The sequence below is a fragment of the Schistocerca gregaria genome, chromosome 1 (genome assembly GCF_023897955.1).
Source record: "Schistocerca gregaria isolate iqSchGreg1 chromosome 1, iqSchGreg1.2, whole genome shotgun sequence".
Classification (NCBI taxonomy): domain Eukaryota; kingdom Metazoa; phylum Arthropoda; class Insecta; order Orthoptera; family Acrididae; genus Schistocerca; species Schistocerca gregaria.
In genome coordinates this window covers 805466221-805485015 of record NC_064920.1, presented here as the reverse complement: position 1 = coordinate 805485015, position 18795 = coordinate 805466221, and the positions used below count along the sequence as shown (strand labels likewise).

The window sequence follows — 18795 nt, the reverse complement described above, 5'->3', positions numbered from 1 at the left end:
CTGAATACTGAATATGAATACAATACTGAAATGATTATTCACAAAACTGAACAAGAGCACACGCGCATCTTAAAGTGTTCAACACTCATCAGCCACCACTGAGCTGAGATCAGTACAAGAATGCACTGCAGATAAATAAGAACTGGCGATATCCAAATAAAGAAACAAAACATGTGGTTGCACTTAAGCCTTCACTAAACAATAGTTTTACTTCTCAGCTGTTTGAAAGCAAATATTGACGTATTTCAGTGCAATCTAGATACAGGAGTTATGGAAGGGGTGGAAGGAGGGGAGGCGATTGTTGACCATTGTAGTGTTGTATGGAAGCATACAGGTACTCCAAAAGAAACCTAACAAAAATAAAGTGATTATATAGAAAAATAAGGTCATTTCACAACATATTATCAATATTGCAGATCCCAACATTTTCAAACAACTATATGTAATGTAAATATAAATCAGCAATATTAATTTATGGCATAAAATTCATTTGCAAAATGTTAATATCAGGACATTCTTGCATCCCAACAAAAATTATGGGGAAGTCGGACACCTGGGCCAGAAAAGGGGGACTGTCCCGTTCTTTTGCGGGACATATGGTAAGCTTATGTACGACTCTTACACGTTTCAGTAGGTTTAGCAATGAAGTTTCTAAACCTATGACGGTATCTTTCATTTTAAAGTCTTCTGTGTGCATACAGATGAGAAACACTAGATATAACAAACAGCTGACTTAGACACGTTTTGCACGCCAGATTTGCGGCAGTCTTCTGCCCGCTTACACCAACTTTCCTGCCCAGTTATGTTTTGAACCCACAGATTTGAGCAGTTTCGCTCAAACCTCCATTCCAACTTCAAGGTTTTCGTACATCTCATATCCACATAAATCTCCTGTTCACACACAACGAGCTGTCCTTGCAGACCGATCATTGCGTGTGGACAGGCCTTTATGCCTCGTAAATCAATTCTGGCTTGGGTTGCGAATTGTGTTTCGCTTATCGGCATTAAACCCTGAGCTATCTGGGGCCGCTTCTCGTAACTTCACGCCACCAGGTACCTTGCGTTGCCACTAGATGTCACACTGAACGCGTTGTCTTTAAACTGTAGCAGGAAATACGAATGGACGAAAGACGAGTACAAACTACCCTCTCATACCCCTGGCCCTGAGGCAAAAAAATAAGATCAAATTGCGGAAAATATGCTAGTAAAATGTTTTCAACTATTGTATGCTTACTGGACCTATAATACATCTCCCTAGATATCTTTAACCTTACAGTATATTGAGTGCCATACAGAGAGTGTAAAAATTATTCATACAGGTAGGCCTAGATATTTTTGGTTTGAAGCTTATTCAGGATACAAATGACTGAACTAACCACAATGTAGACTACAAATTTAGATATTTTAAGATTTGTTTTCCACTTAAAGGGCAAAATTTTTAGCAAACTTACATTACACCAGATTAGAGAAACGGCACTATAAACGTTAATATCTTAATGTAGATAGTAAATTTAGGTTTATGCAATGCCTTCACTGCAAACATTAAACTATTATTGAGGCGATTTTCCCAGAAAAACTATTTCAAGCAGACACTTATTTGCAATAAACAGTGTTACAGTAACCAACTACAAATGTGAGGAAAAAAGAATACGTGCTCACAATTTATCAATGCCAACAGTCAGCAGTAATAGTGAAACCGAAACAAAGCTTGGTAGTCTGGATCATGGTAAAATGGAGATTGAAACACTTCAGCAGTGAGTGGGAGATACAGCCTTCATGAAGTATGATAGTCGTATGGATGAAATTTTAAAGAGCTGAAGTCCATCGAAAATCAGTATGTTTCCATACTTGGTGAATTAAATAATGTTTACACAAACAAGCAAATATAGACTCCTAAAATGTTGAAAAGCAAACAAAAGTCATAACAGCATCTGTCATATACATAGTCTAGTGGAATCTAGTACTGTACACAAAAATTCGAAGGTTGGACTGTATCAACAGAAAGATCTGCCAGTCGACTGCAAAAACCTTGTTTCTGGAGTATTCTATATCTTCTCTGTTACTGCTAATGCCCATTAATTTCTTTGTTGAATGAGGAAGCGAGTGTACAAAATGCACCAGCATTATTGATGAAACGTCATGACAGATTAATCTGGCTGTAATCTGCGAGAAAGTTTCGTGTGGTAAATTTGTGGTAAGATCTTATGGGACCAAACTGGTTAGGTCATTGGTCCCTAATCTTACACAGTACTTAATCTAACTTACGCTATGGACACCACACACACCCATGCTCGAGGGAGGACAACCTCCGACGGGAGGAACCGCGTGGAGTGTGACAAAACGCCTCAGACCACTCGGCTACCCCGTGCAGCAACTTTTCATTTCAGCAGATACTCGCTGCAGAGTGAAAATTCATTCTGTATTATTACTGATGTATATAAGTTGTGTCTCATAACTGTATCAATTTTTAATTTATTTCATGTGAGCCATAAGTAAAAACTAAATATTTTCATTAGAAAACTATGATTTAATATTTCTTTATTACAATTTCCATATAACAAGAGATATAGAATTTGAAGGGAGACTTGAAATGGAGACCATTCTAATATAAAGCTTCTACGCTATGTATTCAGCTTGTACTTAAGAATTGTTTTGCGCTTAACAGAGCGCGTAAATTGTCTAATTCATAGAGCCAATGTTTAGGATTTTTAAAAATTTGTTGCACGGTTTAAATAAACTAATGTCTGTGCACAGACATTCAAATCCCATAAATTTACGTAAAGGAAATAGTATAGGACCAGTGCACAAGGTCCCAGTGTCAGATGAAAGCTCATACGTATGGTACAGTGATGAAATCTATAGAAGCTGCTGTTTGATCAGGGAACAGGCACACACAGAGCGTGTAAGAAATCCAACAATAATTTAAATACATTTCAGTCATTTTCAAAAGCCTGGAAAAATAACCACTTCCTAAGAGTGCCATCTAGTGGCAGCCCTAGGTACTGGGTATCGTGGCGTCACGAACCGCCCAGAAAGCTCTGGATTTAAAGCCGAGTTTCGCTTTTCTTAGCGTGGGGTATATTTGTCGAACCAAAACACATTTATTATTGTCTTTCAAAAAATATATTACTAGACTGGCAATATCGTATGCAGTAGCATTGGTGTCACTGACACCAGGGCTTTAGAATAGGAATATGTCGGCGATACCGAAGGTCGTGTAAACAGCTGTTTATTTACTGATAAAACAGTTGTAAGAAGTAGGGATAAGCTGATATAACTACATTACCTTTACAGTTTTGGCAAAACGTTTTTAATAGATGCGTCATATTTGGCTTTAATGTTTCGAACGGCAAACGGAATATACAAGGAAAGAAACATGTCATACTGAAAGAATAACCAGAAACAGTTTACGTACTTTGGATTTTGTGCTGTATGTAATACTAAATATTTACATCGCAGTTTGTCTTACCTGAAATACCGGCAGTGATTAAATAATTTATTTGCTTTTTGGGGAGTTTCATAAATGTAGTATTTATAGATGTCGCTTAATGTTTTTAACCAGCTTTGATCAACATATTGGCTTTTCTTCGAACAGTATGCTTGTTACTTCGACCATAGATACTATATTTATGGTCGAAGGCTTGATATCAAATTGCTCCTGTAAGTAGAACGTGCTGTTTGTCGTCGATATACTCATTTGAGTGTACTTACGAAAACTAAAGTTTGCTATAAACTTGTGTATACGTAACTTCATGTTATTCTAATTACACAATTCTACTATATATTACCATACTTCACGCTTCACTAAACGATGCTACTTTGCCAGTCAAGTAATGTACGTCTGTGGACCACGTGCATGGAGTTTCTCTGTGGATCACGAATTGATTGAAGTTCCTTGACAATATTATAGAAGAGGCCAAGAGAGAATAGCGGTGGGTGAAGTCGCGTTATATTTGTTATGTTGTGTAAGTAGTTAGTGTCAGTTGGTGAGGACAGCGTGTGTACTGTTGGTGCCTTGGAAGGAGATATAATTTTGAAATATGAACGCACCTCCAACATTCGAATCATTTCTCCTTTTTGCTGGAGAAAAGAAGTACGTATCATACAGTAATAACTGACATGAGTTAACAGAACGTCGTTTGTAGTTTTACAGCATGTGAACGTCATAGCAGATTAGGATATTGCATGGTTAAGGATTTTGGTCTGGTTTATTGCACAGAAGTGTAGGGAAATGTCGCGTCAACGTATCGTTAATGCTACTAGTTGAAAAAAATTCGTACTTTGCCGCAATTAATTCAGGTATTTGACTTCGATTTCAGGATAATAAAAGAGCAAGATACGAAAGTGCCAAATGCAGCGATATTTACTATCAACAAGGAAGACCACACCCTTGGAAATATGATACGAAAGTACGTATTTTCCTCAGATGTCAACAGTAATTCCTGATGTGCTATTTTCACTAGAGTGTACAAAGAATGCTGTTTGTCGATACACAAGCCGTTAGTCATGTTGTCATTATTTATCATAAGTGTTTTACATGAATCAGTAGACATTACAGATAAACTATTGCAACTTGATACACACACACACTGCGACACTAAGCCTCCGGAATTGTAAATAAGCTATAATAAGGAATCAGTTAAATTAAGTAAATAAATAGAACTCAAAAGATTACAAGATAAAATTTGCCTTACTCAATCAGATAAATGCCAGGCTGGTCTCAATCATTGCTTAATTGAATACAGAAACAAACAGTTAAAATACAACAACATACATAATGAAGTTTGTGATTCACAAGCAGATGACCCTCAACAGAGCCCTCCTTTTAGATAAGACAGCTGCAGGAGCAGGATAAGCATTTGGTTACAGAATTATGATAGTTGCATTTTTAAATTCTACTCTATATAAGCAGCTTTTCTGCAGTTCATTTTAGTTAAAACCCTGATACTATTTGGACAGACATTTATTTTTTTTTCTTTTTTTTTTCAATTTCTTGTACAAAATTGCACACACATGCTTTATGCTACTGTGTCTACTGTATAGTTGTTGATTTACTGTCAATATATGATATGATGAAGGAAATTTATCTTTCAGTCAGTCATACATATAAGTTACTGAGAAGATATTGAGCTTTTGGAACAGATGGGTTCTGGCTCAACAACATTTTATTCATTGTGAAATTCTGCTCTTCAAAATGACTATATTCCTGTGAAATGTGCGAGAAAATAACAAGTAGTAAGTAATTACGCAGAGAATAGTTGTAAAGTGTGCATATGACAAGCTATTTAGTCTACTCAGTACAGTAATTTATGTATTTTGCGATGTAGGGTTTATGTCCATGCAGTTACATGGTCATTCTTTGTTAATTCAACTACAACAAGACATTCTCTCATTTACTGTCTCAGAATTTGGTGAAACCTGGGTTATTTGTTGCTCCTACAGAGAAATGTAGTCATACCAAATTTTAGTATTTTACTTCTGTTTCCATTTTATGTTGTTGTTGTGGTCTTCAGTCCTGAGACTATTTTGATACAGCTCCCCATGCTACTCCATCCTGTGCAAGCTTCTTCATCTCTCAGTAACTACTGCAACCTACATCCTTCTGAATCTCCTTAGTGTATTCATCTCTTGGTCTCCCTCTATGCCCTCCAATACTAAATTGGTGATCCCTTGATGGCTCAGGACATGTCCTACCAACCGATCCCTTCTTCTGGTCAAGCTGTGCCTCAAACTCTCTTCTCCCCAATCCTATTCAATACTTTCTCATTAGTTATGTGATCTACCCATCTAATCTTCAGCATTCTTCTGTAGCACCACATTTCTAAAGCTTCTATTCTCTTCTGGTCCAAACTTTTTTATCGTCCACGTTTCACTTCCATACATGGCTACACTCCATAAAATACTTTCATAAATGACTTCCTGACACTTAAATCTGTACTCGATGTTGACGAATTTCTCGTCTTCGGAAATGCTTTCCTTGCCATTGCCAGTCTACATTTTATGTCCTCTCTACTTCGACCATCATCAGTTATTTTTCTCCCCAAATATCAAAACTCCTTTACTACTTTGTGTCTCATTTCCTAATCTAATACCCTCAACATCACCCGACTTAATTTGACTACATTCCATTATCCTCGTTTTGCTTTTGTTGATGTTCATCTTATATCCTCCTTTCAAGACACTGTCCATTCCGTTCAACTGCTCTTCCAAGTCCTTTGCCGTCTCTGACAGAATTACAATGTCATCGGCGAACCTCAAAGTTTTTATTTCTTCTCCATGGACTTTAATACCTACTCTGAATTTTTCTTTTGTTTCCTTCACTGCTTGCTCAATATACAGATTGAATAACCTTGGGGAGAGACTACAATCCTGTCTCACTCCCTTCCCAACCACTGCTTCCCTTTCATACCCCTCGACTCTTATAACTGCCATCTGGTTTCTGTACAAATTGTAAATAGCCTTTTGCTCCCTGTATTTTACCCCTGCCACCTTCAGAATTTGAAAGAGATTATTCCAGTCAACATTGTCAAAAGCTTTCTCCAAGTCTACAAATGCTAGGAATGTAGGTTTGTCTTTCCTTAATCTAGCTTCTAAGATAAGTCGTAGGGTCAGTATTGCCTCACGTGTTCCAATATTTCTACGGAATCCAAACTGCTCTTCCCCGAGGTCGACTTTTACTAGTTTTTCCATTCGATTGTAAAGAATTCACGTTAGTATTTTGCAGCTGTGACTTACGAAACTGATAGTTCGGTAATTTTCACATCTGTTGACACGTGCTTTCTTTGGAATAATTTAATTCTTCTTGAAGTCTGAGGGTATTTCGCCTGTTTCATATATCTTGCTCACCAAGTGGTAGAGGTTTCAGGACTGGCTCTCCCAAGGCCGTCAGTAGTTCCAATGGAATGTTGTCTACTCCGGAGGCCTTGTTTTGACTCAGGTCTTTCAGTGCTCTGTCAAACTCTTCACGCAGTATCGTATCTCCCATTTCATCTTCATCTACATCCTCTTCCATTTCCATAACATTGTCCTCAAGTTCATCGCCCTTGTATAAACCCTCTATATACTCCTTCCACCTTTCTGCTTTCCCTTCTTTGCTTAGAACTGGGTTTCCATCTGTGCTCTTGATGTTCATACAAGTGGTTCTCCTATCTCCAAAGGTCTCTTTAATTTTTCTGTAGGCAGTATCTATCTTACCCCTAGTGAGATAAGCCTCTACATCCTTGCATTTGTCCTTTAGCCATCCCTGCTTAGCCATTTTGCACTTTCTGTTGATCTCCCTTTTGAGATGTTTGTATTCATTTTTGCCTGCTTCATTTACTGCATTTTTATATTTTCTCCTTTCATCAATTAAATTCAATATTTCTTCTGTTACCCAAGGATTTCTACTAGACCTCGTCTTTTTACCTACTTGATCCTCTGCTGCCTTCACTACTTCATCCCTCAAAGCTACCCATTCTTCTTCTACTGTATTTGTTTCCCCCATTCCTGCCAATTGTTCCCTTAGGCTCCCCCTGAAATTATGTACAACCTCTGGTTCTTTCAGTTTATCCAGTTCATATCTCCTTAAGTTCCCTCCTTTTTGCAGTTTCTTCAGTTTTAATCTACAGGTCATAACCTGTCAGTATCTCCAGGGTTCTCCCATGTATACAACCTTCTTTTATGATTCTTGAACCAAGTGTTAGCTATGGTTAAGTTGTGCTCTGTGCAAAATTCTACCAGGCGGGCTCCGCTTTCATTTCTTAGCCCCACACCATATTCACCCACTATGTTTCCTTCTCTCCCTTTTCGTACTGACAAATTCCAGTCACCCATGACTATTAAATTTTCGTCACCCTTCACTATCTGAATAATTTCTTTTATTTCATCATACATTTCTTCGATTTCTTCGTCATCTGCAGAGTTAGTTGGCATATAAACTTGTACTACTGTAGTAGGTGTGGGCTTCGTATCTGTCTTGTCTACAATAATGCGTTCACTATGCTGTTTGTAGTAGCGTACCCACATTCCTATTTTCCTATTCATTATTAAACCTACTCCTGCATTATCCCTATTTGATTTTTTGTTTATAACCCTGAAGTCACCTGACCAGAAGTCTTGTTTCTCCTGCCTCCGAACTTCACTAATTCCCAATATATCTAACTTTAACCTATCCATTTCCCTTTTTGAATTTTCTAACCTACCTGCCCGATTAAGGGATCTGACTTCCACGCTCCGATCCGTTGAACACCCATTTTCTTTCTCCTGATAATGATATCCTCTTGAGTAGTCCCCGCCCGGAGATCCGAATGGGGGACTATTTTACCTCCGGAATATTTTATCCAAGAGGACGCCGTCATCATTTAATCATACAGTAAAGCTGCATGCCCTCGGGAAAAATTACGGCCGTAGTTTCCCGATGCTTTCAGCCGTTCACAGTACCAGCACTGCAAGACCCTTTTGGTTATTGTTACTAGTCCAGATCAGTCAATCATCCAGACTGTTGCCCTTGCAACTACTGAAAAGGCTGCTGCCCCTCTTCCAGAACCACACGTTTATCTGGCCTCTCAATAGATACCCCTCCGTTGTGGTTGCACCTGCGGTACGGCTATCTGTATCGTTGAGGCACGCAAGCTTCCCCACCAACGGCAAGGTCCATGGTTCATGGGGGGGGGGGGGGGGGTTCCATTTTATATCATTTCAAATTTGGGAAGTTTTGATAGGCTATTTTATTATCAGAATGGTTCTAAATGGCCCTTGCAATTTTTTTCAAAAAAAGATATAATTTTCATTTATCAGCCAATTTGGTGATTTTACACCTTATAACGTATGAACATTATTACTAAAGTTGCCTAAATCCATTAAATAAACCCTTCATAAGCAATAAAAAGATGTATTCATACATGTTTGTGTTTTGTTCTGTGAAAGTGTGGTTTCATTTAATACCACACAGGGGGAATGATCTAATCCTCAAAGTACTTTTCTCAGAAATGATCCTTCATGCATAGGATATAACATTTTAAAAAAATGTTTTTTTATTCCTCGGTGGTATTTTCTCTGCTATACCGAATGTTTTAGATCAGCATTTTATGTATGTCTGAAAATCTGTTACTGGTCAATTATTTGTACAGATAATTTTTTGACTTGATGTTGTCAGTGTATATAGTCCCAGTGTTAAAATACAAATATTTGCATTTATTAGTCATGTCTTCTGCTCTATGAACTTTATAAATACTATTTTCACAGAAGTGCCCATCTTTGAAATTACTTGCACCACATAAGAAAGAGGGATGTGCAGTGCAGAAACAATACTTTGAAAATTAGATGAAAATATGCAAATAAAATATAATTTGTATCAGATGCTGGAACAGAAGTTGTCAGATAATGATTCTCTCTTAGAAGTAAAACCTATAGCCGCATATATGCAGCTCGGTGGCATAAAAAACATTTTACACAAAGCTTAATAAATAAAAACCAGACGATTACTATATTAAAATAAAAGATTTGAAATACATTTGAAGTTCGTGATTACTTAGTGTAGCAAGGTCTGAATGTTTTTTGAAGAATAGTGGTTCTTAGCAGTCTCTTGTGTGAAAAGAGGAATGAAGCTGAAATATGAAGTAAATGATTGAGTAATGATTTGTTTTTCAAAGCAATGAAGTGTAGTGTTTAAAAGATGATACACACAGAGAGGGGAAAAAAAGAAGATAAATTAATTTGCATGCAGTTTACCTGAAATACATTCAGAATTTAAAAGTGAGAATCCAGAAACTAAAGTAGGTTTTTTTAAATTCTGTTCAGTCTGCTCCAGGTATTGCATTTTAGCTAGCTCTGATAGTACACTCAATGAGCTTGCCCCATTAATCAGAACATAAATTTAGTATTCAGTGCTGTGTCATTTGAAAAGCACTGTAAATGTTTAAAACATGCTATTGTGTGAAACTAAACACAGCTACAGCACAGTAATGGATGTGCTCGAAAATAAAAAATAATAAGTTTCTTATAACAAAAAATATTAGTAACTATGATGAAGCCAGCTAACACAAATGCTCATATGTTGTGTGAACATAGTCATTATTGAAGCGGAATAACTTGTTACCCACACTTATGCTACCAATTCTCAATCAGAATATTATCACACACTTGAAGGATCATTTGATGTAAATGTTATCACAGTATCAATGGGATTTTTTTAAATTGCTATTGGGTGAGGTAATTTCCTAAGTTCAATTACACAGGCCAAGAAAAAATTTGTTAAACAGCTCTTTTTACTTTGATAGCTGATCTTTATAGAGTTTTATCAGCTGGATCCAAATCTAACATTAGTTTTTTGTATCACCCATAGTTTTTGAGCAATATGCTTTTTATTGTATAGTATAAAAATCCTATGCTATACGGTAAATGGGGGATTAATGAAACACTTTGTTACAACATAAGCATACTTTGTATTTACAGTAAGCTACTTAAAACAGTGATGTGTGTTAATAGAGGTTTCACTTGTCAGCTGGCATTGGTTTGTATTTTCTTTCTCATTTTTCACTGAAGCATCTTGTGTAGCTTTTCCTACGATGGGTCACTTGCTGTACTTCTCAGTGAAGCGACCAACAGTACTCCCCCATCATGTTGGTGTTCCAGCGGCCTTGGTAGCAGTTTTCCATCACATTAATGTCCTGGTGAAAATGCTCTCCTTGCTCCTAACTAACATCTCCCATATTATCCAGGAAGTAATTAAGATGACTGTTCAAAAAGTGAACTTTCAGGCTCATTAAACATCCTAAAGTTGTGTGGGAAGTGAAGATATATTTGGAAAATTCCTTACTTGTGACAGGAGCAGAGAAATTGTGTTCTAAAATTAGGTTTGTATCAGCAACATCGACACTACATAATACTCTGAGGTCATTGTTGCTTTGAAGACATTTACAGCCAATAAAGATAACCAATTTTTGAACATTCAGTAGTTGAAAGGGTCCCCAGTGTTAGTGCATGGCATCAATGATCAGGTAATTTAAGAAATAGAACTTCTGACCGATCACAGGCAGCTATTAACAGGTCAGAGTGAAATGAATATGACATTCAAAAACTCGTTACATATGATTGATATACTTAAAATATAAATTTTATTCACAAATGTATTTGAAAATAAAAAGAAAATTAAACTTCTCTACTGTAGTAGTCAGCATAAGATGAACCTTGACAGTTAACACTGCTGTTGACAGCTTTCAGCTGTGAAGCACAAATGACTGCTGGTGAAAACACTAGCCATCTGTAGAGCTGACAACACTGAATCGTTGCCGTAGACACATTTACAAAATTGCATTAGGTGATTGGTTGAGGTGGGTGCGTGAAGCTGCTGTGCCCTACCCACCACAACTGTCAGGGACCAGCTTACAATGACTCGATTTCAGTGCTGATAATTTATGCGTGTTTCAATCATGTAACTCACTTTGGAGAGGGGCACAGAAAAGTTCTCAACGAAACTCGTGCTGCGCGACTCCTTGGTTACAGTAAATCTATAGTTTCTTTGTAAACAGCATAAACTCTAACAACATTTAAAGATATGTTTTGATTGAGAACATTTTGGAAAAAGATCTTTTGTATCTATGTTGCACACACAAGCTGTATGAGAGGATTATATCAATAGTTTTTGAATTAACTCCAAACTCTCTTCTCGGAAGAACCACCTCATGGACTATCTTTCCTTGCTACCAGGGGGTCAATCAAGCAAGGTGGATGTTAAAAGCAGTTTGTGTATTGAAAAAAGTATATATTCCTTGATGAAGTTTAATTACAACCACAAGAGGCATTTATTGTTCCTGTCTCCTGTTCTTTGCATTAATCTTCTGAATCAAAACTGAAAACACTCACTAGGCTGATTTGTTAAGCACAAACAACAGACAAAAATACTTAAGGCTCAAGTGGGGATCAGTCAGATCCCAAAAATTATAAACCCCTAACTCGGGGTTGTGGATGACTTTTTTAAACTGTACCCCTTTTCCTAAACCTCTCCAGTCCTTTCCTTTCACCCATTTTCCTTCCCCTTTTAATTCTTCTGCCAGGAGGAGGAGCCACTGGCTCCAAAAGCTTGTAAAATCCTTGTGTGTGTGTTTCGCACTGATGATGCTAGGTAATTGTGAGGAAATGATTCTTGTCTTCTTTTCAAGCTGTTTTCATTGTTTAAAGCCTACAAAGATGTCTTTATATTTCATCTTTATTCATTTGAGAGGTTCAAAACTGCCTTTATATATATTTATAATTAAAAACAAAGATTCCAAGACGTACCAAGCGGGAAAGCGCCGGTAGACAGGCACAATAAAATCACACACACACACATACACAAAATTTCGAGCTTTCGCAACCGGCGGCTGCTTCGTCAGGAAAGAGGGCAGGAAAAGGAAAGGTGAAAGGATGTGGGTTTTAAGGGAGAGGGTAAGGAGTCATTCCAATCCCGGGAGCGGAAAGAGTTACGCACACACACACACACACACACACACACACACACACACACAGACACAAGCAGACATATTTAAAGGCAAAGAGTTTGGGCAGAGATGTCAGTTGAGGCGGAAGTGTGGAGGTAAAGATGATGTTAAATGACAGGTGAGGTATGAGTGGCGGCAACTTGAAATTAGCGGAGATTGAGGCCTGGTGGATAACGAGAAGAGGGGATATATTGAAGGGCAAGTTCCCGTCTCCGGAGTTCGGATAGGTTGGTGTTGGTGGGAAGTATCCAGATAACCCGGACGGTATAACACTGTGCCAATATGTGCTGGCCGTGCACCAAGGCATGTTTAGCCACAGGGTGATCCTCCTTACCAACAAACACTGTCTGCCTGTGTCCATTCATGCAAATGGACAGTTTGTTGCTGGTCATTTCCACATAGAAAGCGTCACAGTGTAGGCAGGTCAGTTGGTAAATCATGTGGGTGCTTTCACACGTGGCTCTGCCTTTGATCGTGTACACCTTCCGGGTTACAGGACTGGAGTAGTTGGTGGTGGGAGGGTGCATAGGACAGGTTTTACACCGGGGGTGGTTACAATGGTAGGAGCCAGAGGGTAGGGAAGGTGGTTTGGGGATTTCATAGGGATGAACCAAGAGGTTACGAAGGTTAGGTGGACGGCGGAAAGTCACTCTTGGTGGAGTGGGGAGGATTTCATGAAGGATGGATCTCATTTCGGGGCAGGATTTTAGGAAGTCGTATCCCTGCTGGAGAGCCACATTCAGAGTCTGATCCAGTCCCGGGAAGTATCATGTCACAAGTGGGGCACTTTTGGGGTTCTTCTGTGAGAGGTTCTGGGTTTGAGGGGAGGAGGAAGTGGCTCTGGTTATTTGCTTCTGTACCAGGTTGGAAGGGTATTTGCGGGATGCGGAAGCTGTTTTCAGGTTGTTGGTGTAATGTTCCAGGGATTCAGGACTGGAGCAGACTCGTTTGCCACGAAGGCCCATTCTGTAGGGAAGGGACCGTTTGATATGGAATGGGTGGCAGCTGTCATAATGGAGATACTGTTGCTTGTTGGTGGGTTCTTATATATATATGATGTAAATAAAATAGAAAGAAACTTCCACATGGAAAAATATGTTAAAAACAAAGATTCCAAGACTTACCAAGCGGGAAAGTGCCGGTAGACAGGCACAATAAAATAACAAACACACACACTCACTTTCGATTCTATTATTTTTATATTCTTGAAACTTGCTTGCTTGTAAGATTGATATTACGTTTTTTTGTGCTGCTTAATTAATGTCTTTGAAATGTTTACAGTTGTGCACTATGATGATCACTTCTTTTGCTAATGGTTTTCTACAGACACCTTTATATTGTCCATGTAGTACTTGTTTATTTTGTATTATATTTGTCCATTTAATATTTCCAATTCTTCTACAGCTTCACATTTGAAATCCCCGCTACCTACTTTATTTTCTCAGATTTTTCACTTTCTATGTAGTTTTCTTGTAATTTTCTGTTGAGTTATAGAAGGCAGATTTTTTGGTTGCTATCTTATCTTGTGTGGTTTCACATTCCTAGATGAATAGTTTCCATTCTTCTTAAATAGCTTCTCCAGTTTTAATTATTAGGCAATTGTTCTTAGGGCTTCTACTCAACACTGTGACAACTCAAAGATTGACTGATAGAATCGTTAGTGTTGACTCTCAAGAGTTACACCCCAGTTTCGAAGAGCTAAGAGTGCCACTGTTATTTATTGACATTTTGGTATGGTGTTCTGGAGAATGTGCCACCTGAAGACTGTACTGATGAAACCAGTTCTCTTCTATACTAATAATAAAACTGTTGTCTGTCTGTCTGTGTGTTTAAATGTGCTTCTCTGCTTCTCTCTAGACCTACTAGGCGAATTTTAATGGGATCTTTGCAGGTAACGTGTAGACTTTATTTTATCAAAATCAAATTTCAGTAAAAAAGATACAGTAATTTAAAGTTTTAGTCTGCTCTTCTGAGTAGATCAGATGTTTACCTTAATGATGACAGTGTAGCACACCCAAGAACCAACAGATGGTAGTCTTAAGTTTCATAGTACATCAAAGAACCAATAAATGGCACTGTTAGTCTTTTACCTTAGTGCCAGAAATATTTTTGGAAGTTTACAGCAGTGCCACAATCTTATCTTTATGAATACAAACACATTTGGTAGGATATATGGATTTACTGGTTGCACTTCGTATATTAAAATCTTAACTCAATTGCTTTGCTTCTTTTCATAAGTTTCAATTATATTACACTTATTGGCTAGGAGAAATGAATAATTGATTAAGTGATGCTGTAAGTGTTCCATTTTTACCAACTGAGGTACGGAAGCCAAAAAGACAGTGGTATGGAAAGGCCCTTGATTAATTTCAGTTATGAAGAACAGGCATATAGCAGCTTGTAAATGTAATTTATTGAGTGGGATTATGCTTTTTATACAGTCAACATTACTTTAGTCTGTTTCATTCATTCTTAGTGCGAATTTTGATCTTTCATGCCTTTGGAAAGGTTTTGTTAGCATTCTTTCCCTTTTATACATTTATTCCAGTCTGAAAAATTTCCTTCACTTTCTTCGTTATGTTACTGAATTATAATTTAACTACTGTTTGAAGTTTGTAATTATTACAAGTGGTGTGTCCACTTTGTCTCCAAAATTGTTATTCTGTCTTTAGGGGAAATGGAATGCCCTATCCCAACAATGTTACATTTAGTGACTTGACTTCCCTGTATTTCGGTAACCACTATAGCCATTGGACATGAAACTTGACATTAAACTGTATGTTCAGAGTCTACTGAACTCCAATAATTGCATTTCAGCCAGTGCCTTCGGAAATACAATTTTTTAATCACACAGTTAAAATTTTGTGTATTATTCTAAATAATTTTAATTATACATAACATTGTGTTCTTCTTTTCGTTCAGTAGACTCAGGATATGTATGTTGTTATTCCCTGAAAATTTGAATACTCAAAGTGGTTTCTGAAATTTAGGGAAAAACGCAACAGAAAACATAAATTTTCAGGAACAGCTTCTAAAGTTTCAGAAGACTGTAACTCACTCAATATATGCTCATTTTTTTTTTTTTTTTTTAATTTTTAGTTACTCAGGAGCACCCGCACCATACTGTATACCATCCTCTCGATCTCTTTCCAAGTTTTTTCTTCTTTCTGGGCTACTTACGGGCCAACTACCATATTTACTCGAATCTAAGCTGCACCTGAAAAATGAGACTCGAAATTGGCGAAAACAAATTTCCCGAATCTAAGCTGCTCCTGAAATTTGAGACTCGAAATTCAATGTTAGAGAAAAGTTTTAGACCGCCCCTCCAAATCGAAACAAAGTTGATCCATTGCATTCTCTTTATTATAGGGGTTTACTTCACTCTAAGCTGAAAATGCATTATTGTACTGAGTCATGCATTGTTTGTCGCATTCTGATAATGAGTGTTAACGACCTGTCGCTGCTCGCGGCGTGGCTTGCTTTTGTGCGCACTACCTTACAATAAAAAGAAAGATAGGAATTGTCTCATAAGTGAAACAATGGCGTGATACTGCTATTTGTTGTTACTTACACTGTTGATTTCTTTGAATAATTATCAACAAGAACCAAATAATAGACTACTTATGATAGAAGATGTTCTGAACAAAAGTTTAGGGAAATATTTTCTCCGTTTGAAAATCTTTGCAGATGCCTCTTTAGTACATTACATTCTGCACAGAAATTAGTCATCTTATATTTAAAAATCTAATCAGTTTCTATGCTTCATTTCTGACTGTATCACTATTCAACATAAGAATAATACGAATATAAACATGATATGATATGTATATTTTTCCGCGTTTGCTGTTGTCTCACTCTAGTTTTGCGTAGTTTATTAGACAGACAGGATTTTAATGAGATAGCAGCAAACACGAAAGAATACATGGCATAATGTGTACATTCTTCTACCTTTTCTTTCAATTTATTTACTGACGCAGGGGTTTTGGCACCAGTATTTATCTTTGTGCTTGCAAAGCATAGCTGTGTTGCGCTACTTTGTATTTGATGGCAGAAGTTAGTTGTGGCGACACCTACCAACATTTTCAGAACTTCCGCTTACTTTGCACTCGATTCTAAGCCGCAGGCAGTTTTTTGGATTACAAAAACTGGAAAAAAGTGCGGCTTAGGTTAGAGTAAATACGGTATCCTGCATATTCTGCTTTATCAATGTGAACCTTGTCCACCTGTTAAAGTTCTCTGATCCAGGTTGCTCCAGGATTAATTCCCATATGCTGTAGCATTTTCAACCTGCTGATATTGTGATCATTAAAAGCAATAACACATCACTGACCTCCAACTTTAGTGTCTTCATCCCAAAAAAAAAAAACATTTTTTGGTAACAGAGTCCATATAAGATTATTGAAAGATTCATTGGGATTTTGAGTCTGACTATGCAGACACTTCAGTAATTCAGGATTTGCCTGGTCTCTGTAAATAGGTTTTATGATATCCATGACTGCTGTTGGGATGGAATGTTAATGGCTCTGTGAAGTGTTTGAGTACCGGGTGTTGTGGTAATTGCACCATGAATCAGGTCCAGGAGGGCAAAGGTGGTGTACTGGTTTTCCATCAGTTAACAGTTTGTGGAAGAATGTAGCCCGTACTGCCTGCTTCATTTTCAACAAATCCTCAGTATTATTTCTAATGGCCATCCCATAATACTGCTGTAGTTCATCAGTAATTTTGTCTGTCAGCCTGTCTCTTATGGCTTTACGATCAAAAAGTTTCTTGTTTCTCAAACTTTGTTTAAACTTCTTCAATGTTGTGCCCATCCTCTTATGGACATGACTAACACATTCCAGTTCTGTGATAATCTTCTCACCATTAGGCTGAGCGGCTAGTACACTGTTATATGCTTTTGAGTCTCCATCACCTAAGAACTTAGTGTAACACACACCCCTTACATTCACAAGTCAACTAAAAATTTGGATAGCTGCAGAGGCCTCCATACCACCATGTGTTTCTTCATAATTTCTGTCGCAGATATGCCCTTCTTCATTTCCTGATTTACACTTCTAACAATGTTTATTTAAAATCTGGAAATCTATTACCTTTGCAGTATACACACTGGTCACTGTAGCCACAGATTTCTAACTGTAGCCGCACTGCTGCCAAGTGCCATCCAAAGCTATTGGTATGTCAGTCATGCCATCATTTATTCCAACAGCTTTGTTTGCAGCACCCTTCATTGACTAACATGCAACAGGTTCCACAGTGTCTCCAATAAATCCTGGATACTTGTAGATTTTACAAGGTGGGCGTGGCATATTAATCATGGGAAACATTGTGTCTGCTGCTGTGTGTCCTCTTGCCAATAGTTCCCAATCCATAAAACCATCTCAATTAATTATGTTTACACTTATCAGAATTCCAAAATGAGTGAGTATATTTACAACTAGCACAATTGATAAGTTTCGTGGCTAGTCCATTTGATACCTCCCTGTCTTCATGTAGACTAACTGGTCCTTCACATATTTTACAACACACACATTCACCTAACAGCCTTGTTAGGATGTATAATTGTATCAGAATATAACCTAACCTACCGTTTACATCACTTTTGTTTTGAGAAAATGGTGTATCACAGCATTTTATTTTGATCTTCAAGGCACTGATGGGTGTTTATCTAGATACTGATGATTTTGCCTTTATTTCACTGCCTGTAACTTCACACACCACATGTTGAACACAATGCTTCCCTTTATTTGCTAATCTATTACCATGAAACCCATATTTCTTCAGAAACACTTTGTTTTAGTGTTGTACTTTACTTTTTGAGAGATTTACCGATCTATTCGTAACTCTTCCTCAGAAAACCATTAGCAGTTCGACATAAAACAAGTGTTTATGCTATGAAACAATAAGATACTGTTTTTGACAGTGCTACCAATACAAACATGTAATTTAACCTTCATCAAGGGATCACCAATTTAGTATTGGAGGGCAGCGTGGAGGGTAAAAATCGTAGAGGGAGACAAAGAGATGAATACACTAAGCAGATTCAGAAGGATGTAGGTTGCAGTAGGTACTGGGAGATAAAGAGGCTTGCACAGGATAGAGTGGCATGGAGAGCTGCATCAAACCAGTCTCAGGTCTGAAGACCACAACAACAACAACAACAACAAGAACATAGTAATCCACAGCCTTCTATATATATATAAAAAAAAATTACCGATTATTAGATCTTGAAATTACGCACGTAAAAATTTTAACATTTTCAACCAGCGTAGATCATATTTAAAAAAAATTGCAAGTTTTATAATGAGATAAACATCAGAAAATGTGAACAAAAATTTTTTCG

General features: G+C 37.5%; 1 protein-coding gene across 1 annotated transcript in view; it reads left to right on the top strand.

The window, feature by feature from the left end:
* Positions 1 to 3875: 3875 nt before the first annotated feature.
* The window catches only part of LOC126270358 (DNA-directed RNA polymerase II subunit RPB11), a 28587-nt gene continuing 13667 nt past the window's right edge, over positions 3876 to 18795 (top strand). The window contains exons 1-2 of the mRNA XM_049974064.1: positions 3876 to 4093; positions 4320 to 4409. Of these exons, the coding sequence (XP_049830021.1) occupies positions 4041 to 4093; positions 4320 to 4409 (143 nt within the window). The 5' untranslated portion in view covers positions 3876 to 4040. The remainder of the gene's footprint in view (positions 4094 to 4319; positions 4410 to 18795) is intronic.